The 27,033-nt window shown below is 36.6% G+C and overlaps 1 protein-coding gene across 1 annotated transcript; it reads left to right on the forward strand.

Annotated features, from left to right (window-relative positions):
* On the forward strand, positions 1-26,398 carry trpa1 (transient receptor potential cation channel, subfamily A, member 1). The gene is made up of 29 exons (XM_015388101.1): positions 1-116; positions 1,873-1,999; positions 2,251-2,353; positions 5,668-5,830; positions 6,026-6,201; positions 6,986-7,093; positions 7,217-7,325; positions 7,694-7,839; positions 8,464-8,600; positions 10,294-10,342; positions 11,397-11,496; positions 11,605-11,705; positions 13,804-13,979; positions 16,175-16,339; positions 16,492-16,606; positions 16,789-16,955; positions 17,068-17,158; positions 17,310-17,369; positions 17,453-17,542; positions 17,783-17,853; positions 17,965-18,121; positions 18,210-18,299; positions 18,957-19,126; positions 19,216-19,345; positions 20,818-21,000; positions 21,962-22,030; positions 22,391-22,492; positions 22,570-22,688; positions 25,058-26,398. The coding sequence occupies exons 1-29, from the start codon at positions 17-19 to the stop codon at positions 25,269-25,271; spliced, it is 3,588 nt and encodes a 1,195-aa protein (XP_015243587.1). The 5' UTR covers positions 1-16; the 3' UTR covers positions 25,272-26,398.
* The last annotated feature ends 635 nt before the right edge of the window (positions 26,399-27,033 follow it).

Consider the following 27,033-nt stretch of genomic DNA (forward strand, 5'->3'; position numbering starts at 1 on the left):
GCATTAGGCGACAGACATGAAAAAGGCTTCCTTCCCACACTATTTAAAGCCTTTTTGTGGTGGTGAAGAGAGAGCATCCAGATTTCCCAGCTCAACAGCAGCATCTCGCATGTGTAGTAAGTATCTCCTGCTTCCATGGGTGTCTCTTATCCTTTCCTCTGTGAGTTTTGAAGATGATTATGTTTTACTAATAGTTAAGGTGTGGTTGAATATATTTAATAAGTTTTTTGGCTATAATATTTAAAGTAAAAGTCTGTTTTTTGGTAATGATTCGAGTAACGATAGTTACTATGCTAATTTTTAATTGTAAAGTAATAATGTTGTCTTATTAAACAAATATTCCTAATCTGTTCTCCATTTGTTACAGTTTACGATCATTTATTCCCTTGTATAACTTGTGTTTCAAAATAATTTAGATAATTGAGATTATTAGAGTTTATGATTTGTAATTATTTATTTTATTCCTAACATTTTAATATCATCCAATTAAATAATGTTCAATTTTCAAGTTATAAAATCTGCTATTATTTAGGAATTATATTTTGGAATGTAAAATTATAACTGCATTCCCCTTATTATGTCTAATTTAAGATCAATGGCATGTAGATCTTCGGCATCCCCTGAAAACACATAGAGATAAGAAGAAAGCTTGATAATTTTAACAATAAAAGATGTTATTTAACAACAACCAAAGACAGTGAGTCAATTAAAAAGTCTTACAAAAAAAGCAAAATGCAGTTTGAACTAAAGGTATAAGGATACAAAATGTGTTTTCTAACTTGAATAAGACTAGTAGGTTTCAAAGCTATTATACTCCTGAATCCTAATGTTAGAACATGAGACATCACAGTCAAATCTTTGTATATGTAAAGCAGCTAAAGTGGTAATTTATGTTTTTGTTTTGTTTGAGAAATTACTCAACCAGTGCTTATTAGTGCACTTCCTGGAGACTTGGCTCCTTTAATGTGTGACAGGCTAAATGCAGAAACCAATGGCACATATTTACCGCAGCTGCTCGGAAATGATGGGCGTGATCACATTCTCTTTCTCCTAATCAAATTCACCATATTACAAAAGATCAAATTATACAGTAGGTTCTGTTGAGTTTTGCAAAGTTGCCTCGGTGGCGTGGAAGATGTGCAAACAAACATGGTTTAGAAGTGGAACTGATTCCATGTCATCAGTTAGTGCTGTGCTCTTACTGTATATTTGCGGTTAATGCTTGAGGGCAATGTTAAATAGCATATACATACAGTATATAGCACTAAGCTATTGCTAAAGTATATTATTGATTAAAACAAACTCTGAATGAAACAGATAAAAATGTTACAGTGGAAAATAGCGTGAGAAAATATTTGTATATATATATTCTCAGTCATATTATTGCATAAACAATGTGGATTTTTTTATTTATGTATTTATTTTTTTTTATTGGCCAGAGCAACCAATTACTGGAATGCAGTGATACCTTAGAAGAGGGGAATCAATCTGATGGCTTTGGTGACCACAGCTCACTGAGCCTACAGTTAATTACCAAACTTTAATCTAGACTGACTATTCTGCCAACTCTAATGGAAAAGTCCTTGTTAGAGTTAATGTTCAGGGCCACTGGTGCATGTTAGATTGCTTAAATGTTTGCTGTGAGTTGTCACCTACTGTGTCGAAATGTGTTTTTGGATCAGGTGGGCAGCAAAAACAAAATATTTTGACAAAACACTTTCCCAGACAGATTAAGAATACATTTTTAACATCTATTTACTTGCAAGAAACAGCAGTTGTTTCTGAAACCAATGCCTCAGTAACATTCCAAGGGTATTCCCATTAATTTTTATTCACTGCATGATAAGGTCTCTTTCAACTTTGTTCACCCAGGATCACCCTGTAGGCCACATGGGAAAAACTCAAACAAACTGCAAGCAAGCTTTGAAGGACGCCATCATTTTCTACCACTGAAAGGCTTCATACCCCAAATACTCTGTGGATCTGAATGTCCTACTGGGTAAAGACAAAGTAATCTGTGCACATTTCCCCTTTAGGCAACATAATCTTATGACTGAATGAATAATCTGCACACCATCAGAGAGAGACAGTATTCTTCAGCATGTTTAGCAGGGTTTTTGCACTCTTTACAGAGCCAATAGTTTATTTGTTTTCAATGTAATTTTGCTGGTTTATATATACTGAATGTTTGAATCATATAAATAAAGAGATGTTATTATTCTCCCCATTGGTGATTTACTGGCTCTTCAGCAAAGTGATGAACTTCAGCAGAGATGTGGTGCGCCAGACCAGCTGTTACACTTATGTCATAGAGGATGAAGATTCAGCCCTGGCGAGTCTAAATGCAGTCGAGGTAAGAATAATCAATAATAATGAAAAAAACCAAAGAAAAACTCTACACTCTTTTATCTCCAAAACATAAACTTTAGATGGTGACTTGGACTTGAGTTGCACTAATTTAACAAAAAAAAGCTATAGGTAAACTTATGCTATAAATACTCAAGACTTCTCAATGTCAGGAACTCGACTGTCATCAACATCCTAATTTCATTGTATTTTTGTTTTCATTTTAGGCACTGTAAGGCAAGGCAAGACAATTTTATTTTTGTAACAAAATTCAGTACATTGGTGATTCAAAGTGCTTTACATGAATTAGAAAATAAAATAAAAGCATATTAAAAGCAAAAATATTTGCAAAACAAATAAAACATTTGGACCACAAAAAAAGCAAAATAACAGCAAGTAAAAAACATGATAAAAGCAGGTAGACAAGAAAATAAAACGGTTGGAACACAACCTTAAATAAAAATAATACCTCAGTTAACAGTTTAACTTAACCAGTTAACGGCAGTTCTAAACAAATGGGTTTTTAATTTTGATTTAAAAGAGCTCAGGCTTTCAGCACCCTTACAGTTTTCTGGTAGTTTGTTCCAGATAAGCGGAGCTTAGGAACTAAATGCTGCTTCTCCATGTTTGGTTCTAGTTCTGGTAAAAAAAAAAAAAAGAGAGAAATTGATGGATTGTACACGGCTGTTTAATGAAATTATTACAGCTGTGCTAATTGTTTCATTTATTAGCATCGATCAACATTTACTCTAATTTACTGGCTCAGCTCTGACAGAGATGGATAAATTTAATTGTGTTTATGTAATAACTTAGGATGTCTATGGACCTTGGGCTTTCTTGAAAATGCTGGTCATAACTGCTGTAGCTTTATGATAATAACATGTCTCCTAAACTGAGCTATGTACTAAAGAGAGTTTGGGTAATTAAAAATTATTAACTTAACTCAAATATCAAATATAAGTTTTTAAAAAATATATATATACTCAGATTGGTGTCTAAACTTAGTGGTTATTGGTTTAAAGGCAGGTTTAACTAGACAAGTTGTCAGTCACTCAAAGTGACACATAGGAGAAACCAAGCCATCACATGGCATACCAAAGATGACATTAAAGTAACTAACTAAACTGACTGTCATGTTTTTTGGACTGTGGCAAGAAGTCAATATTTTCAGAAGACCCCAGGCCAGGGTTCAAGCCCAGAACCTTATTGCTACCTTGTAATGAATTAAAAATTTAACTCCCATGCTTAATAACAGTTTACCCATGTGTTTTACTGAATCTTCATGAAGTCAACTTGTCCTATGAATTATGGAGGTGGACCCCTCATTTACAGAAATTATGGTTAGAAGGTTAGATGACGTGAAATGGCGAGAGGCTCTTAAATTCAGTTATAAATGCTTGAGACTGATAGTGCGGGAAAGGGACACAATGCTTTACTAAACTGGCTCTTTATAAGACCTGAAGCATACTGTAAGGGCCAGAAAAGCTTGCTGCCTAGCATGGAATGACTCATTACAGACTTGCCCTTAAACTTAAAAAAACTGGAACTATGATTTGTTTTGGATTAAAATATATGAGACTGCATTTGAATAGCCTTTCAAGGGTGAAAAATTGGAGACTTGAGTTAAATTTGGCCAAAACAAATCTCATATACACATTCCTTATCCCTCCCATAAGGGAGGATATTAACTTCCAGTGGCAAGATGTAATTTTTGAAATTTTAATTCCAAAACATGAGCTTATCATGTCAAACCAAGTATTGAGTATACAATAAGTTATTGCAGAGGCCTTGACCCAATGCTATTACCTTACTTTTTATTTGTCATGCTTTTCCTCGGTTCATAGCCTTTGAATCTGTGATGTTTTTCCAAGAGAAGAAGTAACAATCTACTCTCACCCCGAGGACTGAGTAAACAAATGGTTTGATGTCTCTGTTGTAAAAAGCCCTAACTACATGCCACCTCCTGTTGATTTAGAGCTATTATTTAGATTGCTGCATTTATTAAATGGGGACTGAAAAAATAAAAGGTTGCTGTGTTGTTGTATATATACATTTTTTAGTTTCAGCAGCAGGACCATCACTTGTTCAGGAACTTGCTTAGGGCAGTGCAGATTTCTGAAACATATTGAGACTATTTCTCTTCTTAGATCCATAAAAACAAAACATTGTGTTTGTTCATGGAAACTCTCATTTGTGCATTAGAACAGACTTAGAATAAGAACTGTGAACCATTTTAAAGGCTGTTATTTAGGTTGTTGCTTTATCAAAACAAAATTCAAAATGTCAAACGGTACAGTTATGTTTTTTATCTAATCCATACACTACAAGGGAAAAGTCATAATTCCAAACATTTAACCGGTCATATTTTTATTCTTTTGCTCTTCAGTATATATTTTCATATATATTTCTTCTTAAAAACGTGTCTTTTATTATTCCCGTCTAAGAACCTTACTAAGACCAAGGTTAAATTTGAGGCAAAGAATAATGAACTATTGGTTAATAAAAAAAATAAAAAAAAATTCGTAACATTTTCATAAATGTGCAATTAGTTTTTGTCCACCTGGAGCTGTATTTTAAGCAGTCTCCTTCAAAAGTAAAATTTTTATCTATAAGTCAATAATTTGCTGAGCTGGAATTTGCAGAGCATTTTCTATGATTCATTTAGGGCCAAAAAATATGGATACCTCCTCAAATATATAAAGTGTACATATTGTCATCACCAAAACTCTTTTGTACTGTACTGTAACTGTGATGTATTTGAGCATTTCTATTATATTGTTCCTCCTCAAAGGCCCATCTACAACTTCTTAGAGGTTGAGGACAGCACTATTTCCAAAGCCTTATGTTACATTGCTTTATTAAAATAATGACATTTTTTGTCCTATTTCAATTTCTTCCCCACTTTCTTTTTTTGTAATTACTTTGGGAAATGATGTGGTGTGTAGGAGCTATGCAGCATAATGCCATTTCTCTTTTTAAGTCTGTAATATGGAAATGCATTAAAGTTATTTTCTATACTTCCATGTTGCCCTGTGATCAGCTAGAAACCTGTCTAAGAAAACATTTTTGAGGACACCTTTAAAAACCTTTTTCTAAAAAGAAAACCAAAAACTTCAAATACGAAACATAAGTTTTACTTTTCTAATAAGATAAACAATAAAAAAACAACAACCTTGTTTTCACAGACAGAGACCTTCTTTTTTCCTGATAATGATTTATTTAGGCCAGATTGATCAAATAAGACAGATATTTAAGAACTGACAGCAGATCGATAAACCCACTGCACATTTGATCATGTTATGCTGGAATCATACTGTGCAGTTAGCAGAGAAGGGGGACCTGACACTTCTGGAAAACCTGGTGAGGAAGAGCCCAGAGGTCCTCGGTGAGAGAGATGAATGCGGAGCCAGTCCCCTTCATCATGCTGCTGCAGGGGGCCACGTCACTCTCATTCAATTCATCACCTCTGTCATAGACTCACAGGGTAAGCATGACTCAGCCATTGATCATAGTGTGCTGCTGCATGCTCCATATGAATTATCATAATTCTATCTTAAAGGGGCTTTGACTAAGTGTTTTCTCTGCATTCTGTTATATATCAAAGAGGTCAGGATGTAAAAAAAAAAAAAAATGCATACACATTTTTTTTTTCTTCATGTCTTTGCGTGTCACACACCAGAATTAAACAGCTGTGATGACCGGGGCAACGTGCCTCTGCATTGGGCTGTGGAGAAAAACAAAGCTGAAAGCTGCAGGGCTCTTTTGGACCTGGGAGCAAACCCCAACATCCTCAACAATGCCCTCTTCTCCCCCCTACACCTGGCGATCAGCCTCGGGCACAACAACCTGGTTGGGGTGAGGAATCTGAGAGCGAACAGTTCGTAGTCAAAAAATTAAAACTGTTTCTCACCACCTAAGATTTCAATAAAATGCACCACTTTGCATTAAATGTATTTATTTTCTTTTCAAGTTGTCAGATTTTTAGACCAACAATTATTGATTTATAACTGATTTTCTTAGCCTACCTCCATATTTAGGAAGTCATAAGAACAAGGACTTCAGATAACACAGTTGTATTTTGATCATTTTTGGACAGAAAATACGAAATTGGCTAAGACGCCCAAACTGTTAAGTCAGAAAAATGATAAAAAGAAAAAAATAATAAGACTGGATGAGGTCTAGAGTTTGTTTCTGCCACCATGCAGATGGAGGGTGATGATATAAAAGCTGCAAACACTAAACTCATTGTATAGGAACTGCAGTATAATGTATAAAGAAAACTAAGATGATATGGAGTTATTATATTCTTGAAAATATGCGTGAATATGTGTCAATCTGTGAAGAAATTTAAGTGTGAATACTTGTGCGATTTGGTCTCAAATTTAGCAATGCAACATTTAACTAATTAAAAAAATTGTTTTAAATATTTGTATGACATTTTGTCCTACATACTTTTGAAAAGCCAAAATACTTCATATTCTATACAGAATGACACAGGTCTTGGTGAAGGCAGCATTTGGCTCATCTCCATAACCTGACACAGCATGGTGCAGAACCAAGGACGTATTGTTAGGGCAGATAATGATGTCACAGACTGGATGACGCTGATTAAAAAAAAAAAATCCTTGCCTCCCTTTAGCTGCTTTTGTCCTACAGCGTGACAGACTGCAACCTACAGGGAGACCTTGGAAACACCCCACTCATACTGGCCTGCTCCCTAAATAACTGTGAGGCTTTGAACATGCTGGTACGTACCAAAATAAGTTTCCAATTGTATGATTTGCATTAAAACAGAGCTGCATCTCTCTAGAGGATTACAACTACTTTACTTCTCATAAAACATAACCTCTTCTTGTCCATATTTTTAAAGATAAAGCATGGAGCCTTGCTCTGCAAACAGAACAAGCTGGGTCATTTCGCCATGCATGCTGCTGCCTTCGCGGGAGCAAAGAAAGCTATGGAAGTCATTCTTAAGGCTGGTATGAGAAAAAAAACAGGATCCGTCAACAAAAAAATCCCAAACTGCTGACAGCTATGAACATTTCTTACAAGGCCACATAAGAAATTATGCTCATAGATAAGGGAAGCTCACCTTGGCCCTGAAATCCTCAAGATGCATTTTCAGGAAAAATGTTTAAGAACCTAATGCCTCAGAGTGATTCAGTGCTTGTGGGGAGACTGTTTTGTAAGTTTTGGATTGTTAAAAGATGTTTACTTCAAGTGCAATGCGTTTATAAGTTTTTAAAGAGTTTCTGTACAGTATTAATAGTTTTAGTTTGTTAGCACAAGGATGTATGCAGCATATCTAAAACACTAGGCCAAAAAGCAGTGCTTGATTTGTTTGCAGGAGAAGAGAATGGTCACAATGCAGTGTCCCACATCAACTACTTGGACAAGTCTAAAAGCAGCCCTCTCCATCTGGCTGTGCGTGGTGGAAATTTTGAGACCATCCGTCTCTGCATTGCCACTGGGGCCAAAATCGACCAGCAACAAGTATGAGACTGACAAATATCATAAACATGTCAACGGTGGTCTGCAAACACTTACACTTTCCCTAAATGCAAAAACAATCCATCACAACACAGATGTTCATTTGCTTAGTACCAAGTTGTTTTCCTATCACTTAGGTTGACATAGTCATAAGCAGAACGCAAATGGCCCGAGTCCTCTTCCATCTGTAAATTGCATGCTTTGCTGGATTTGCATTTTTTTTTTGCTTAGCTTTTTAATCTACGGCCCATTTGCCTACACCTGTACAACATTTTCCTGGCAGTTATGCTACTTGGAAATGTCTGTCTGGTCTCTTTCTTTCAGGATTGTTTGTTTTGTCCAGCTCTGGGCTAGCGGCCAGAGGTACGGCCTGAATAGGGGTTATAGTAATAGCTTTAGATAGTTAAATTGATACAGATTACCTCCTCTTACACTATGGAGCTGAGTGGGGCAATCAGTACTATGTTTTCTGCCTGTCTCGGTTTTCACATCAAAGTTTGTGTGACAGCCTCTTTTTTTCAGGAATTTAGAGGTACACCTCTGATGCTTCACAAGAGTAGTGTGTGCAAGATATGCTTGCTTACATTATAATTTTTGTGTTTTTTTTAATAACATCTTCATCTTCAGAATGACCGTTCCACACCGCTTCATTTGGCCTGCACTCAGGGGGCTATAGAGGTGGTAAAATTGATGCTGTCCACTGTGGACCAAGTAGAAGATGTCATCAACCTGACTGATGGAGCTTGCCAGACCCCACTGCACAAGTAGGTGTTCTCCTATCATCCCACCCAGAATGAATGTCAACAATTAGCCTTTACTGTTGTCTCCTCAGAAAATGTCTGTGTTTCACAACAATCGTGCACTTGTTGTGTGTGCCTTTTTTCCCCCCACAAAGTTTTATATTATGGCTTCATCTTTGTTAAATAAGTGATGCATTATGAATAATAAATCATTATTTTGCACACTTATGCTTATTACTTATCACTACAGACCAGATAGTACATGAGCAGAGCATTAGACAAATCAAACACAGAGAAAAGTACACTGCAGTGTCTAAATAGAGACTAGACAAAAAAAGTTTGATTACAGAATTAATTCAATTAAATTATTTATTCAATTCAATTGACAGTGGAGAGGAAAAACACCATTTTAACAGGAAGAAACCTCCAACAGAACCAGGTCAGTGTGAGCGGCCATCTGCTGAGGCTGACTGGGGTTCAAGGAGACAGAAGTAAAAATACAGAAAGAAGCAGAATTAATCTATGAATGTTTCAGTTAATGGTTTAAATAGAACCAAGACAGATCTAAACAAATGTAGGATTTTAACTTTGATTTAAAGGAAATTAGGATTTGTTCCAAATAAGTAGAGCATTCAAACTGAAAGCTGCTTCTCCATGTTCATTTATTGTTCTGGGTAGGCAGAGTGGACTTAAGGCAGAAGACCTGAGGGGTGTTGGTGGGTTGATATGTTGATAAGTAGTCCATAATGTATTTTGGTTCTGAGCTATTCAGTGATTTATAGACTGATCGACTGTATTACGTGTACATGATGACATACGCGGCCGGGTAAAAACAAAATAAAATTTTTGCAGAGAACACATTTTTTTACCTTTTTTTTTTGTTTTTTGGTTTCTCATTTCACAACTAGTTTAACTTTATCAGCTTTGAAACAATCTGTAATGAACCAGAAGCTATTTGGGCCAACTTAGTTGTTTTCACTCTTCTCTTATATAAGATGGCTCTAATGTTGAGTAAACACTGAAAATGATCCTTTTTTGTTTTCAATTATAAAAATCTTTCCAACATAAAACATTTTTTTCAGTTTAGCACCATTCAGTTAATTTTTTAATGAGTATTTAAACATTGTATTGTTTAATTGCACTTAAACTCCTTTAGCTAAGAGAAATCACAGTGATAACGCGTCCTGCCAAGCACAATTTATCCCAGACTGGACTTTAACCTACCGCTTTGTGAAGCCTATGCATGCTAGGAGACGAATTTTAACCTGCACATTTTAATATTGGTAGAGATAGCATAGTGTACACATAAAGAAAGGATCATACTGTACAGTTTGATGCCAGCTGGTTTGATGTCTAATCTCTGCTCTTTACTGCAACAGCTATCTTCCCTGCTGTCCTCAGATTTGGGGTTTACAGACATGTGGATTAACAAATATTTTTTCATCAGTCAAGTAGTTGCAGAAGTCATCCACTTTAGCCGCTGCACATGCAGAACGCCACCAGACTGCCAGGAATTTATGACTGGCGTGCGTCATCTAATAGAACAACTGCAATCCAGGAGATGAAATGAAAAAGAAAAACCTTGTTGTTATGTCACACTCTGACGAAACAGAATTAGATTGAAATCACTCTTTTAACATTGGACACCGTGACTAAGGTTTTTTTGGCCCTTGCAGCTGTGTTTGTTGGTTCACAGAAACTGTGTTTGCTTTTCCAGGGCTACAATATTTGATCATGCGGAGCTGGCAGATTACCTAATTTCTTTGGTAAATAAAGCATTCACAAACACGCATGGACACACATGTACACATTCATTTAGGACACATCTTGCTTTAGGGTTAGGGCTCCTGTAATTAATCTCTGTTCCTTTTGTTAGCTGTTCCTGTACTCTTTCCAGTACTAGATGCACTTTGGTGTCTTCCTGGGAGGAGTTCTTCTAGATTATTAATTATTTTTTTATCAAAAATATCTGTAACCACTTTTTATATTTCCATACTATTACTGACCTGGTTCAAGGTGCTGATGATTGTTTTTCGGCCCTCAATCCCTCATTAATTGCATTTATTGGACGTATGTTGCTAGGTGGAAAGACGAGTCAGAGTTTATTTAATGTAAACCAATTTTTTAGAAAAAGTTAAGATGTTTGACCTGAAGCCTTCTAGTACTAAAGCCATGAAATTGTGAGATAGATTGGCAAACATTTACACACTAGGTCAGTTTCTGCTCTTTCCAACATAAAAAATACAAATTATTAATGTAATAGAACAAGATACACAGTGTTTGTAAAAGTTTGTAACATACAATAGTTAAGTGGAGCAAATTGATCATTATTCTTTTTATTTATTTAGTATTTGTTAAAAAAAAAAAAAAAAAAAAACCTTGAAAAAAAAAAAAAAAAAAAAAAATGATCATAATTATTCCCCACAGCTCAATATGTAGACTTGTGGTGATTAAAGCTGTATGTTTTAGATGAAAAGCATGTCTGCCTCCAGATGTAGAGAAATCATCGAACAGTGAAAGCTGTTTTCTAAGTAACATAATACCCTTTTAATACTATGAAAAAAAGTAATTTTGAAAACTCCCTGGGCATCTATGGTAGAGTAAGCATACCTAGAGCAAATGAGAGATGAGAACAGCCACATTTTCACTATAGTATTGAATTTTGCATGGAAGAACATTAACAACTTAAGTATAAGAGTTCTGCTTAAATTGTTTTCTTCCTAGATTACTTTTCATATAAATGTTCTAAACTATTTATTAAAAGTAATTACAAGGAAATTAATCGAGAAATAACAAGATTTATATGTATTTTTTTCCTAGGGTTCTGACCAGAACAGCATTGACTGTAAGGGAAACACTCCTTTATTGCTGGCAACTAGCTGTGGAGCATGGAAGACGGTAGCTCTGCTGCTGTCCAAAGGTAGAATAAAATGCTGCATACCCTAACAAGAAGTACACAGATAATGCTTAATGATTTCTGATCACTTTTCATTTGAGTGGTTGTAAGTATATGCTCATATCTTTTAAGGGGCAAATGTGAATGTGAAGGACAAATGCGGCTGTAACTTTCTGCATCTGGCCATCCTGCAGCCTAAGGGTTTGAAAAATCTCACAGAGGAAGTTTTACAGGTATGTGGCAATTGTTTAATAGATAAACAGTGTGGAGTTTAATAGAAAATGATGAAATATTGGGAGCTGGTTAATAACTCTATTGTGAATTAATCGTTTATGGCAAGATGACAAGAAGAACTGGATTCTGAAAGGAAAACTGTATGTTAAACCTTATAGAATATTCTAAAGCAACAGTGCTTACACAGTTTTCAAAATAGGAATTTATCACAAAATAAAACCTGGATTTTATGTAAGGGTAAACCCCACAGCTCTTTAGCATTTCTGCCATGTGCATCTACTAATGCATATAAATATATATAGCTCTAATCACAGCTTCTCGATGCATCTGATATTAAAGCAATATTTATGCTCCAATAAAACGACAAACCAGAGCATGTCTAAAACATCTCTCCAAGAGCGATGCAGCTCAGGGATACAAAATATTTATCCGATAAACTACTTCACAAGTGTCACTGCATTGATCAGATGACATTACATAAAAATGTATTATATTATTTTCCTGAAAATGTAGGTAAGAAACGCTCCTGTTACCTCTGGTTTCACTGTTCAGGCACAAGACCAACCTACCTGTTTGCTATCAAATGTGCATGTGCAAGAACGCCAAGCCATGTTTACCTTGTGCACGGCTCTGTTTGCAGTCTGCCCATGTTGCTCAACAACAATAACTTAGCAGGAAAAATACACAATGTCAGATTCGCCCCCAGTAGGTCTTAATCTACCGCAGCTCTCTGATAAAGGTGGGTCAAGTATCCAAAACTTTTAATCACGTAAGAGTAGCATTACTTGATTTTACTGAAGTCAAAGTAGAAAGTAGTCATCCAAGAAATTACACAAGAATAAAAAAAAAACTACTCAATTACTGAGTGATTGTTGGCTCACAACATGTGATTAATGTTTGAAAGCAAACAGAGTTTTGTGCAAATTCTGCTATTCTAAAGTATAAAATGAAATTAAAAAACACAAATAACATGATTAAAAATATTAAATTTAGGCAGAATAGTATTTCCAAATCTTTTTTTTTTTCAACATGAACTTATAAAACCAACATTCACAGTAAGTAGTGCATTTATTTTAGGAAATTACAAAGAACTTCCTGCTACAGTATAGATAGATAAATAGATAGATAAAAGCATATACACTGTTGATTATATTTCCACCCGATCTCTGGAAAGCTCTCGTTACTCATGGTGGTAGGGTAATCAGAAATTTTACTCAAGTAAAGGTAACAATAGTTTCATAAGATTTGAATTTGCATAAAAGTTTATTTTCATCTAAAAGCTTCTCAAGTAAACATACCTGAGTAAGTGTATGTAGCTAGTAACTACCCACCTCTGCTCACTTGACACTTAAAAACTAGAATTACACCCATGACGGCCTGTGACATGTGGCACAAATAATAGATAAGATGATCCTCTAGGACAGGGGTGTCAAACTGGTTCCAGAAAGGGCCGTGTGGCTGCTGGTTTTCTTTCCACCCAAGCAGTTGCACACCAGACTCCATTCATCCCATCAAGTCATCAGGTTAAGACTAGACTCACCTTGATGAGATGAATGGAGTGTGGTGTGCTACTGCTTGGTTGGAAAGAAAACCAGCCACCACACGGCCCTTTCTGGAACCAGTTTGACACCTGTGCTCTAGGATCTTTAAAGAGATTGTTTAGTGAACAATCTATGAAGCCATCCTCAAAGCATGCTAGATGGAGCAAATGACCTGAAGTCTGAAGGTCATGACCTGAAGGTGAAATTATAGCACCTGCAGGTACTCTAATTTTTGATGGAATTATGGCTGAAATCTGTTATTTTTCTGCACTTTACTTTGGGTAGAACTTTAATGCAGTAGCACTTATAAGCAGCGCCAGATGGCCAATACTTGTGCAGGAAAAGCTTTGATTGCTTCATATGACAAAGTAAGCCAGAACTAAAAAAAGTCAGATTATGCCTGAAACTCTGAAAGGGCTGTAAATTCTAATTCAATATTAGTTTGAAAGGTCTACTTTTGTCAATTTCAGCATTAAGTTTGTTTTCTTTCCTTCATTTCCTGGACCAAGGTTTGTGTACTACTAATTAAACCTTTATATAATGTGTCTGACTTTAGCATAACAGTGTGAAGGCCTTGCTGAACTGTGAGGATAACGAGGGGTGCACACCACTGCACTATGCTTGCAGACTTGGTATCCATGATTCTGTGAAGAACATGCTCGGCCTCTCAGGGCAACTTGGCCTTGCATGCAAGTCCAAAGACAAGAAGTCTGCTCTTCACTTTGCTGCACAGTAAGTAAAACACTCATTTTATTAGAAATGGTCACAAAGTTGCTTAGTTCTTTGGAATTGAAGAGTGTTGACTTAAGATTTTGACCAAATAAACCTTGGGTCAAGCCTTTGTCTAGTTCTTTGATTGATCTCTGTGATGTATCCAGTCCATAACATGTTATTAGTAACATGGCTGCGTTCTTTTTATTTAGAATTACTCTCTTCAGTAAAGGAAAAAGAAGACAAAATAATCAGGAAAAAAAGGGTGGAACAGTAGTTTTCCGTAAAAGTTTAAAAAACCATCAACTGGACTTGGTTGCCAAGGTTTGGAGACGTTTCGCTTCCCCCTCAGGAAGCTTTCTCAATTCAAATGTCTGACATTTTACGAAACTTTTACCGAATGACTATGACCTTGATGACTGAGAATCTTCATCAGCAACAATAGTTTTCTTTCCTGTTTTTTAAAGTGTCATCCATGCATGACTTTTTTTTTCTTTTTAAAAGATCAATAATGTCACAAGATAATAAAATAATAATCGCTAAGATAGCTTCTCTGGATAACTCAAATTATAACACTGGTACTTTTACAAGGTCTCCCTAATTAAAAAGAAAGGTAGACAGATGATAAATAATTGTTCCAGCTCAATCTAAAAATGTCACTACATGATTTAATACAGGGAGAAATGTTCTACCCCATAACCTTTTATCTAGGATTGATTTCTGCAACATACCAGTATCCTTCTAAATCCTGGAGGTCCTGTCAAAAGAATAGAATTCACTTGGCCAGAAATGTAAAGAAAAGCAATAATGTGAAAGAATGAACATTAGGCACTTATTCATATTGATTTTTCAATCACTCGCATATTCAATAACTCACTATTTAATTAAAACTTCAGGCAAGAGAAAACTATTCTCTGATATGAGCTTTAAATCTTGATGAAATCCCACCTTAAAACTCTACTACATTCATTGTGCTTATCCCATGGTAATTTAACATTTTCTAAAACATTTGAAGTAGCAAAAGGATATTCAATAATGACATAGTAGGTCAATTTTAAGATATTTAAGAACTTGTTGGCTCTAATTTTCCCTGTATTGGTTTTCCTACTGACTTATTTGAGGAGCTTCCAAGCGCTACAGGGGGTTGTTAATATCATTAACATATAGTCTTGTGATTTTTTTTTTTTTTACCAAAAAATGTAACTAATAACAATTATTCTTGCTTCTGTACACTTATCACAGTCTCTTATAATAAGATGCTTTTCCACTATTACAAGTCACTGAGGCTTTTAAAGCTGAAATGGTCACTCTGGTTTTAGCTTTCAGTAAAAAAAAAAACAAAAAAAAAAAACTTGCATTTAAGAGACTGTTTGCATGAATGCTTGATCTTTTTGGAAGGAATTTAGAAATTGTTCAGAGAGTATATCTCGCCTTCCACCCGCTCACCACAGCTTTTAACACCTGTGCTCACTTGAGATGGAGCTTTAAATCAATCTGTAACAATCTGTAACAACCAGTAACAAAGTTATAGGTCAATTTTAAAATTCATGAATAAAATCAAATAATGTTCCTCCTCTGTATTAAAGAATACTGCTTTAACAAATTACCTCTTTAGAGCCTCCTCTGTTTTCCCAGGTCTAACAAAGTACTCGGTCAACTTTGCAGGGGAGCTCTCACCTGTTAGTTTTTGCACCTTGATTAGAAACTCAAAAATATGTGCCAGCTTTCCACATGGTGCACTCAGCCTCCCACTTGTCGCAACCGCCACAGTATGTGCAAAATTTTGGAGTTCATCCGTGAAGCATCACTTTCGTTTTGCCATTTTGAGTCCAATGCCGATTGCTCTGTTCCCTGTGTGTATGTGGGCTTCTTGCTAGACCCTCCCACAAGCCGTCTCTTGAGAATTACATCTGGCAACAAAGTACCGTAGTATTCTATGCAAAGCGGCAGTCGATATAAGCTTAATGATTATGAAAAACAGCCTCCCCCCATCCCCACCCCCACTGCTGGATTCCCTGTCCATGAAAAAGAGGAAGTTTGGTCACCATTAATAAAAAATTTGATCAAACAACCTCATATACATTATTCTGCCCCATGCTGTATGGGGTTTAGTCATTCAAATTTCTCTGTAAATCTACTTTGAAGCTGGCTGACGCATTAGAGCATATTAGTGTTTTGACTGTTCAATACCTCTCTTTATCTATTTATTATACAAGGTATGGGCGTGTAAACACCTGCCACAGGTTACTGGAGTCCATCACAGACTCTCGTCTGCTAAATGAAGGTGATGAGCGGGGCCTCACACCGCTGCATTTGGCTTCAAAAAATGGACACACCAAGGTGGTACAACTATTGTTGCGCAAAGGAGCTCTCTTTCACAGGTAAAACCAAACCAATGATATAAGCATTTATAGACGGCATATAAAGCCTTAGCAACAGCATACCATGCAAAAGTGTTTAGTAGAGTCCTGTTAATACTGACATGTTAAACAAGCTGATTTATGGTATATAAACCTGTGAACATATTTTACAGTGATTACAAAGGCTGGTCTTGTCTTCACCATGCTGCTTCTGAAGGATACACACAAACTATGGATATATTGCTCTCTGCAAATCCCAAGTTACTTGATAAAACCGATGAGGATGGGGTAAATATGATGATTTCTATTCTAAAAAAAATTTCCTTTCTCTTAAGGGTGTCCATTTTAGAAGGAGTTTTTTAGAAGTTAATCATCAACAAATGATAGTCATGGTCTGATAATAATAGCAGTGTTAAAAGGCTCGGTAACATATCTTGGTAACTAAGGAGTCTTTTGCTATCCCATGCAAGAACACTGCACTCCATATCGCTGCAAGATCGGGACATGTGGCTGCGGTCAGAATGATGCTGGTCAGAGGGGCCGAGATCATGTTGAATAAGAATGACACTTCGTTCCTCCACGAGGCTCTGCAGAATGGTAGAAAGGATGTGGTCAAGGCTGTGATTGACAGTGAGAGGTAAACTTTAAGGTTTGATCTAAAATTATTAGTTAGTGTTTGGTCTTAATTTGTACTCGTATTCTTAGCATATGGAAATATTGAAGCTCCATTAAGCATTTTGCTGTTTCAGATGCGATGAGGCTCTTGGAATGTTTGAACCGGGATCCACTCAGCGTTGCCCCATTCTTGACATGATTGAGTTTCTCCCTGAGAGCTGCAAGGTGAAATCACTCACAAAATAATAAACAAATATAAAAATAACAACCAGATTCTAACTCACATCACGATGAACCATTTCTAACTATTTTACTTAATCTGCTTTGGTTGATTTCTGGATTTAGATGTAAAGTGTTTTCTCTTTGATTTCCACAGCATCTGCTTGACCGCTGCGTGAGGGAGTCTGATGATGATCACAACAGCCCAGACTACCATGTAATCTATCTACAAGCACTGTCTATACATAAACCTAATCATCATTGTGAACAAAATAAAAAAATATTCTCTATGTGGTGTAGATTGAATATAATTTCAGATGGCTCCAGGCTCCTATTGCAACAAAATTGCTCAAGAATGGCTATGCTCCTAAGCCACTAGCTGCAGTCAATGTAAGTTTTCCTCTCCTGGTCTGGTGAAGGGAAGCAGCAGTTTCCTGGTTTTAGACCAGGAAACTGCTGCTTCCCTTCACCTAGTTAAGCAGATTTGATGTGTTTGTTGAGGTTTTCATTTTTCCATGTAAATTTGTGAAAACAAATTTGCTTGTAAAAATGAAAAAAAGGGGTGTTCTGAAATTTTTTTTTGTATTAATCCTTTTATTTAATTTTAATTTTTTTTAATCATTTCTGCAGGCAATGGTGGAGTACAACCGAATTGAGCTCCTCAACCATCCAGTCTGCAAAAAGTATTTGGCAATGAAATGGTGTGTATCCACAGAGTAAATACCAGATAAAATATAGTTTGATTTCACTTTTCAAATTTAAGTAAGACTTTGATTATATTCAATCTAAAATAAATTATTTTATCTATACAGGTTTGCCTATGGGAGCAAAGCTCACTTGCTTAACATGTTTCTCTACCTGTTTGGGCTATTGCCATTAACAAATCTGATAGTGACTCTTCGACCCTCTGTGAATGCCACTGCTACAGGCGAGCTCGACATCGTTGTGGTTCCCACTTCATTTACAGAGGTATCTTAAAAGTACCTGAAAATCTACTGTATAATCTTAAGAACATGTTCAACTATAATTCTGTCTTTGTTTTATCATCTTTTTCCAGCAAAGTGTGTTCTTGTCCTTCTGCATGGTGATGGTTTTGATCACAAACATCTATTCGATAGGAAAAGAGATCGTGCAAATTACACAGCAGGTGCAGAACTATGCTTTTATACATATGTTATTAGTATGGAGCTAATTTGGGACTGAAAGTATATTTAAAACATAAAATTATTTTTGAAATAAAAAAAAGGATCTGAAACTGAAAATAATCCTTTCAAATTCAAGTTTCTTTTTCATTTTCTGAAATGGTTCGCCCTTCGTTTAAAACTGCTTATGTGGGTGGAAAAATAACCAAATGCATTCATTGTAAATGTAGCATAAATTTTCTGGGTTTTTACTATGCTTTTCGCATGGCTGGGTGTTCCCAGTCAGTCCCAGAGTTGGTCGTGGAGGGCCGCTGGCCTGCAGGTTTTAGATGTTTCCCTGTTCCAGAACAGCCCATTTTCATTGAGAGCTGATTAATAGGCTTTTGCTGGACTGCAATCATCAGAATAAGCTGTGCTGAAGCAGAGAAACCTCTAAATCCTGCAGGAGAGCGGCCCTTGAGTTACCAGATTTGGGTTTCTGAAAAAGAGGACACCCCCCCCCCAAAAAAAAAAGAGCTGCAGTAGCAGTTTTTGATCGCTGTTACACTCTGATTTTCATAAATTGCTTTAACTATTAAATGTAACTTTTACAGTTTGCACACACCTTTGTATGTGGTTTACAAGAAAAATAATTATTTGTTTTCCTCTCTTGCCCCCCGAAGCGCTGGAGTTACTTCAGAGACAGTTCTAACCATATTGACTGGTTGTCGGCCATCTTCTCTCTTTTGTTCGTCATTCCCCTATTGCTAAATACAGAAGTGTCTTTGCACTGGCAAGCAGGGGCAATGGCAGTTTTATTTTCCTGGATTGGGTTTCTTCTTTATCTGCAGAGGCAGGTTTAATTTCACTCTAACACTTTGTATTTATCTTATCATCACATCTTTTCAATGTTATTGAAGCTGTAAAAATCTCACCCTTTAGGTTTGAGGGTATCGGCATCTATGTTGTAATGTTTGGAGAGATCATGAGGACATTGATCCGTATTGTCATGCTGTTTGTGTACCTGATGTTGGCATTTGGTTTGGCCTTCTATGCTTTGATGCTCAACCAGGTAAGATAAATCGCCAAGAACATGGAAGCAATTACTACAATTATAGAAAATCCAGCACTGTTTTGTTTTTTTAGGGGTCGGGCCTGTTTCAGACAAACAGATTTTAATATCAAATTTGACTGACATCCCTCAGTCTAGAAAGGGATCAAATTCATTTCTTGGTGTCTTCAGTCCAACTGTCCACAGTAATTTCTGCCTGCACTGTGGGGAATTGACCACTGTACAATTCAGATACACCTCTGCTTTACGGTGCTTGCTGTGGATCATCCGCTTGCCAGTTTCAATTCAACATTGCAGACAGTGATTTCATAGAGGACCTGATAAAGCTTGTTTTGCTCTGGAAAGCCAAAACTGTCTACTTCAATGTCTATGGGTCAATCTGATTATCCAGAGCCTAAACCAGTTTGGAGAATACCCCCTCTAACTCCAAGAGCTGTGTCTGGATTACACAGGACAATGAATTATAAATGATTGAAATTTCTTTAAAACTGATTTTTTAAAAGCCCCCTAAAAATCTCTTAGGAGCATTCCTTATTTCATCTTTATTTTCTCTATATTCCATTTTGATTTAAAGAAACATTTGTCTCAGCTGCACTCCGACAAACGTCAAAACCACAATCAGTCGCCAATTGGTCGAGCGTTGCATTTTCGTAGAAAAGTCCAGATTTTCCAACTCCAGCAGTCTCACCACATGCAATTTACCCCGGACCTCTTCAGCTCTCTTTACAGCACCATTTTCTTAGGGATCCTATGTAAGTCAGTGTGAACACAGCAGCCTTTTGGGCTTCAGCTGATTACAGTGAGAGTCATTAATGGATATGAAATGGAGCAGTGGTGAGCTACAGTAGGCCAAGAGTGGCCACTCAACAAGAATTTTTGAATTGCATTGATGGCTCATCCAAGGGCTCATTAGGCTAGCCAGCCAGACTGACTGACACGGGACATATGGTCAGTCTGGTGAGGCTCAATACTCTCTGGACAAAAACAGACTGGACCGATCACAGTGCGGGAGGCGGGCCCATAATTCAACAGCGCTTTCTGCAACCATAACAAGATTGCTGCTGCAACAGGGGAATGTTTCAATGATGATTTGAATCATGTCCTAAAAGAGAGGTTTAGATTGTTAAGATTTCAACAATGGGCTGATGTAAGAGTTTTTATTTTTTTTAACTAATATATCTGTTTTTGAGTCACTATTGGTCCACAGTCCAACTCACATCCAGTGTACACGATATAAACTAGTCTGGATGGGTAGGCTAATGGGTCATACCAACAATAGCATCTAATGTAATGTAGAAATAAATTAAAAGAGAGAATTTGAGAATTTGAAGGCAAAAACCAGTGCTGAACAAAAACAATATAAAGGCTCTTTTACACCTAAAAAGCTACATTACATGAATACAGTTTTTTTTTTTTTTTTGAAAGCCTTTTTTTTTTTACTGATTTATATTTATCACTTTTTTTGTCAACAGAAAGAGTTTAACAGCGTACCACTCTCTGTGATTCAAACCTTCGTGATGATGGTCGGGGAGCTGAACTATCAGAACAACTTCTTGGAGGCTTTTTTGAACAATGAGCTTCCATTTGGTGTCCTGACATATGTGATTTTTGTGTTCTTTGTTCTGCTTATGCCCATCCTTTTAGTGAACCTGATGGTAAGTGTTTTATTATTCTTTGGCTGTTTGGAGATGTTGCACTACACACAGACCACCCAACCAGATAATAGTGAGATTGGTAAAAAATGTTCTACCTTAGGAAAATCAACTTTTTCACAATGAGCATGTATGCAGCAACGGTGGGGAGGAAAACTCCCCTTTTAGCAAGAACAAAATCTCCAGGAGAACCAGACCCATTATGAGCGTTCCATCTGCCAAGACTGACTGGGGCTTAAAGGGGAGCGAAGCAGATAAATAGAAACTGACCTGAATAAAATAAGTTATTTCTTTTAGAAATGAAACCTTATCCTTTTTTTAGAGAAAGGCAAGAAATTGAAATGGTGGTCCAATGTAACTAGTGGATTTTTGTCACTTTGTAATGACTCAGCAGAATAGTGTTCTGTGTCCAACCCCTGTTTTTTTTTTTTTTTTTTTGACAATCAAAACCAGTGACAGCAAGGTTTGTGTTAGCAAAGCAATTTTTATACCACTTATAAAGACCAGGTCAAAACTGACCCCAACACAAAAAAAAGTTTTTTTTTTTCCAGAGTATTTCGAAATTTAATAAAGGTGAATGTTTTGGATTTATTTAACTAAAACAGAGGTAAAAAAAAAAACCTTGACGTGTTAAACAAAATTTATGAGGTACTTTTATGTATTCAAAAATTTAAACGGGTCAGTCATGACCCCATCACAACAGGAAGCTTAATTTAATTCACTTTCAATTCAGTTTATTCATATAGCGCCAATTCACAACGCATGTAATATCAAAACACTTTACAGTTCTCCAGATCATACAGTCAGATTGACTTAAAATTTTCTATCTAAGGAAAAGCAGTTGATTCCATCGACTCATTGTGTCATTGTGCCTTGCTTTTTGCAGTGTGTCTGCGCCTTACATATATGTTGGTTCTCATCACTGTGCGTTGTTTTATGATACATTAATAGTTCTTTCCTGCAGATTGGTTTAGCAGTTGGAGACATTGCTGAAGTTCAACGAAATGCTTCTCTGAAGCGAATCGCAATGCAGGTAGGTTTGGAGCTGGTCCTCCTGCTAAGATTTCATGTTCTTCATCTTGCCATAACAACATATTAAAGTTATCAGAAATTGAAATCTAATATAGTGTGGATGAGTTTGGTGTTTAAAACTCTTGATAGTAATTTTCTGATTGTGTCCAAGTAACAATATTAGAAGCAGGAGATGATTAAGCACATGCTATCACTGCAAACTGAGAAGTAAAATATTAATATCCTGTTTAACTATGCCCAGAATAAACTCAGCAATAGAGCAGTGCTATAAAATAATAAGTAGGGTAGATATGTCTCAGAATGATTAACTAGGTTTGTTTAGTTTTCTAATGTAGTACCCATTTTTCCCCTCTGATCTAAGATTGATCTCCACACATCCCTGGAAGACAAGCTCCCTTACTGGTTTATGAAGCGAGTGGACAAACCCTCAGTTATCGTCTACCCCAATCGCAAATGCTCCAGGGTAGGATTCATGCCTGCAGTAAAGATGGTCAATAAATGTTGTCTGTTTCTCTTATAAAGACTCCCAATTTCTCACAGCACTTCATAAAACAAATAATCTCCGGTGAGGAGGATAGAAGTGAAGTCTGGACTCGTCTGCAGTCCAAATCACAGAGCTGCACCTTTGTAGAGAATGAGCTAAAAAAGCAGAAAGCGAGGTAAGGCACCTAAAAAGAGCAGACACATAATTGAAAGTAATGCATTCCCAAACATATACATTTAGATCAGCCTAAGAATGTCACTGAAAGTTTGAAATGGTCATCAAAATCCAGTTTACATTGATATAGAGCAAGAAAGTGGGAAAGCACAGCAGAGATAATTTTTTATGTCTGAGCTACCCCTATGGGTAGGTTTGTGTAATAACGGTGCGTTGCAAAACTATTCATATGCTTTGAACTTCTCAGCGTTTTCACACAAACCTAAATGTTTTTCAATGAATGTTCTGGGTTAACCCAACACAAAGTAATGCATGGCTACAAAGTTCAGGAGAAAAAAAAATGAGAAAAAAATCTAAAAAGTAGAAAAAAATGTTTTTTTGTTTTTTTACAGTTGAAGTCTTTTTGATTAGAACAATTGGTTTCTTTGTTTAAAGAGAAAAGCTGAACAAAAGGGGGGGAGGGGGGTTGTGGTTTCAGCTTCTACGCATGTACGTATAAGGATGTCTTTAAAAACATTCCAAAGAAATTACACAAGCAGTCTTATCCTGATTCAAATGCCTGAACATAAAAGTAATTCAAAACGACAGACTCGAATGACCGAGGAGATGGTGGGTCATGAATTTGCGTCTGACTCCAGGTCCTTTAAAGCATCTTCAACCAGAAGTTGCTCTACTGGAAACCTCCAGAACTGACAAACACTCCTGGATATGTGTTTAAACATTGTCAGAAAGAAACGGAAAATATATTTCCCTTTAATGTGGTCTCAACCAATCTTGCTCATCTCAAAATTAAATTTGTCACTTTTCTGTATGTAAAATTCTTCCATTTCAGTTAGAGTGGTTGGAAATTTTTGTTTAAACACATTTCCGAGTATTGCCACTGAAATTCAGAATAAGGTCCTTGTGTCATTCAAACTCAACAATATCTCTGATTTAAAGCAGAGATCTTCAGTGAGGGGGAGGTGGGTGTTGCAACTCCCTAGTGGGCTGCTGAGGGCTGTAAAGTTTTTTTGTGATCCTCTCTCCTACAGCCGCATAGACATGTTAGGCCAGACTGAACAAATTATTTTTTATCACAAGTAGATTAGACAGTAATACAGTATCTGTGACATTGCGCAAACCAGGAAAGAATAAAAAAGAACTTCATACCTGTGGACAGGTACCAGAAAATTGTCATTAACTGATAAATATGGAGTTATTAATATTTTGTTGAATATGTATTTTTAATGTGGCAGTAAGTCTGATGTTAATACCTTTGTGAGAACCCCTCAACCAGCAGTTAAAAACTTCTAAACAATTTAATTCAGTTCAGTTTATTTATATAGCGCCAATTCACAGCACATGTCATCTCAAGGCACTTTACAGAGACAATTCGACCAGATCATGCAGTCAAATTGGTTCAAAGTTTTGTACCTAAGGAAAACAAGTTGATGGCATCGGCTTATTGACTCAAAGGCACTCCCACACACCTAGCATGCATGTAGTGACAGTGAAGAGGAAAAACTCCTTTTTAACATGAAGAAACCTCCAGCAGAACCAGGCTCAGTGTGAGCGGCCATCTGCCGAGGCCGACAGGGGTTTAAGGAGACAGAAGCGGCCATAGAAAAAGAAGCAGAGATACAAAAGGCAGCTGTCCACCAGCCACCAGCTCCACTGGTGGCCCCACCCAGGAAACACACAGCCAGGCAGACAAGCTCCGAGCCAGCTCCCATGTCAGAGGATGAAGAAAACAAACACCCCCTTACTCAGAAAGGGGGAGTTATTGCTCCCTTTTCATCAATAGTGGGCCTGGGACTGAATAAAGGTGGACAGCCTTGATTTAATCCTTTCTTTTGTGACTCTGACCATATTTTAGATTTGATACTCTACTGGAAGGCTAACCTTTTTCTATCTTTAAAGTTAGCTGCAGGATTATTCCAGAATTGCCATCCACCCTCCTAGCGACTCTGTGGTTCCTCCTAAGAAAATTGAAGCAAATAAATATAATAAAGATTTCCCTCAAATGAGGGAATATTTTTCCAAGCCAGTATAAAGCATGAGCTATCCACACTTACATCACTGAGATTTAGACTGAACTCACAAAAAGTTTATTTCAAAGGGTAATTGGGAGCACAACATTCATCTAGATTACTCATGTGCAGAGCCTTTTGTCAAAAAAACAAACAAACAAACTTCGACCTTACAATTAAATCCAAATTTGTGTTAGTCTAGCATTTTTATACAATAAAATCCATTGCAATTTTTGCTTCAAATCAAATGAATAATTATGCAAGGAAAAAAATGTTTTTAATCTAAAGCTTAGTCAAGGTTAGTATTGACAAATATTTTGTTTCACAACTGTTTTTGTTGGTTTCACTTTTTTGGTTGCAGGATGAAAGAAATGTCAGGCATGCTAGAGAAGCAGCACTGCCTCCTGAAACTTATCATCCAGAAGATGGAAATCTCCTCAGAAGCCGAGGAGATTGACGGTCCTGTGACCCTCAGAGGCAATATGTGGCCCACTTTGAAGCAAACCAAAGCAAGAGTCCGCACCACATCTCGCTGGTTGCCACTGATTAAAGCCATTGAGGCCAAGCGCAAATAGGTAGAAGAGATCTAAAATGCATGGACATTTATTACTATTTTCACCACTAATTTTCACTATATTCTAGCTGAAATCATAAGATATAAAAATGTATATGTGACTGTTACTTATACCAAGATTCATTGCTTAATTAATTTATTTCTCCTGTAGACACGTGATTGTAAGGGGTCAACTGAGTTAGCTTGTAATTTCTTTATTCCCTTATTTAGAGTTCCTAAATGCAACAAACATAGACAATTATATACATAATAAAGATATGACTTTTAAATTCACATCCACATACATTCAATATACTATTCAATAATACATTTAAATGATAGAGCTACTCATACTACGATTCTACTTAAACCCTGCTTATTATATGAATAAATAAAAATCAGTCAGATTTTGTCATGCTGGAAGTTACTGTCTGTATACTGTATCTATAGTACATAGTTTTTTGGCTCTCCGGCGTCTAGCCAAAAATATGACATGTTCTAAATATTGCAATCAAAGAGATGAATCTGCAATCCTGTTTTTGTGTATAGTAATAATAATAACAGTGGGTTATAATAATAAGTGCAAAGAATCCAGAATGTTAATTAATGTATTTGTGTCTTATGTTTAAAGTGTTACTTACAGTATGTTGCAGCCATAATTACTTTCTAGATAATGCTGTCAGGTGCCTCCATGTACCTTGCTGGCTTATGAAGAATATAACTTTGTCTCTTGTAAATAAAGCATGACTTCACCCAGCAAAGCATTAGTGCATCTACACGATCTATTACAAAAACTTTCCTGTAACATATACGATAACAACAGTCATGTAGCAAAAGCACATGCATATGTACAGTGTGAAAGATAAATGCGTAGATCAGACATCTGTCTTTGTTTTTCATCCTTAGCTCAGTGCTGCAATCTGCTTCAGTGGAGATCATGGGAAACACTGATGCAGATTTCAGCCTCTGACATCATGAGCCTACACCTGTCCCTATGCTTCTCCAACTAGACCTCTGACAGAGGTCAAGCCCCTTAAAAGTCTCTGCTGATGGACGAATGCCTATTGTCCTTCAAGTCCACTTTAAAGTGTTATTTATTACCACTAGGGTTGAATTTAATTATTCCCAGGACAAAAAGAACAACCATAAAGTCATCAATTACATCAATGTTTGGGGCAATATTTCTCTGTTTTACTCTAGGAAGTATGTCCATAGAATAACCAATGAATGCAATGGTTTATCTCTGCCTGTTCTCCCAGGAGTGAATTATGTCATATCTCATAAAGCTGATGCCATTTTGTGTCCGTCAAAAAAAAATAAATAAACAGCTCATCAGGTGAGTGGTAAATCCAACAGCAGAATCCCTTAGCTTGCACCTTCATAGGTGTCAGTCAGGCCGTCCGCCTCTCTGACGGATGTGGTGACTGAGGATTGGGTTGGCAGACTGCCCAAACCTCTGGCTGTCTTTCCGGCATAACTCAATATCTCCACCTCATGACTCACTCAAGGATATGTTAAGATCAGGGATCACTCCAAGGTTCGACTTATCTCTGGTCTGCTGTAAAGCTTCATGGAAAATCGCAAATGGAGCGAAGTGCCCTTGCATTGGGGTACAGTGCTTGGCTAAGGAAAAAGTAAGTCTGTCTGAGTAGAAAGTCATCTAGCATTTTAAATGACTGACTTGAAAGAACAACAGACCCCAAAATATCAAGTGTTAAAGTTGTTTTGAGACAAATTAGTTGAAGTTTAGTCAAATTGGATGGAGAGCATTTGTTAATTCGACT

Source organism: Cyprinodon variegatus, unplaced genomic scaffold (assembly GCF_000732505.1).
Source record: "Cyprinodon variegatus isolate N-32 unplaced genomic scaffold, C_variegatus-1.0 Scaffold414, whole genome shotgun sequence".
NCBI classification, from domain to species: Eukaryota; Metazoa; Chordata; class Actinopteri; order Cyprinodontiformes; family Cyprinodontidae; genus Cyprinodon; species Cyprinodon variegatus.

Bases quoted from the DNA above. Each gene is read 5' to 3' on its own strand.
- trpa1 (XM_015388101.1), top strand. From the start codon at position 17: ATGAAAAAGGCTTCCTTCCCACACTATTTAAAGCCTTTTTGTGGTGGT. The intron at 2,354-5,667 runs GTAAGAATAATC...CATACTGTGCAG, and splicing joins CGAGTCTAAATGCAGTCGAG to TTAGCAGAGAAGGGGGACCT. The intron at 16,340-16,491 runs GTAAAACCAAAC...CATATTTTACAG, and splicing joins AAAGGAGCTCTCTTTCACAG to TGATTACAAAGGCTGGTCTT.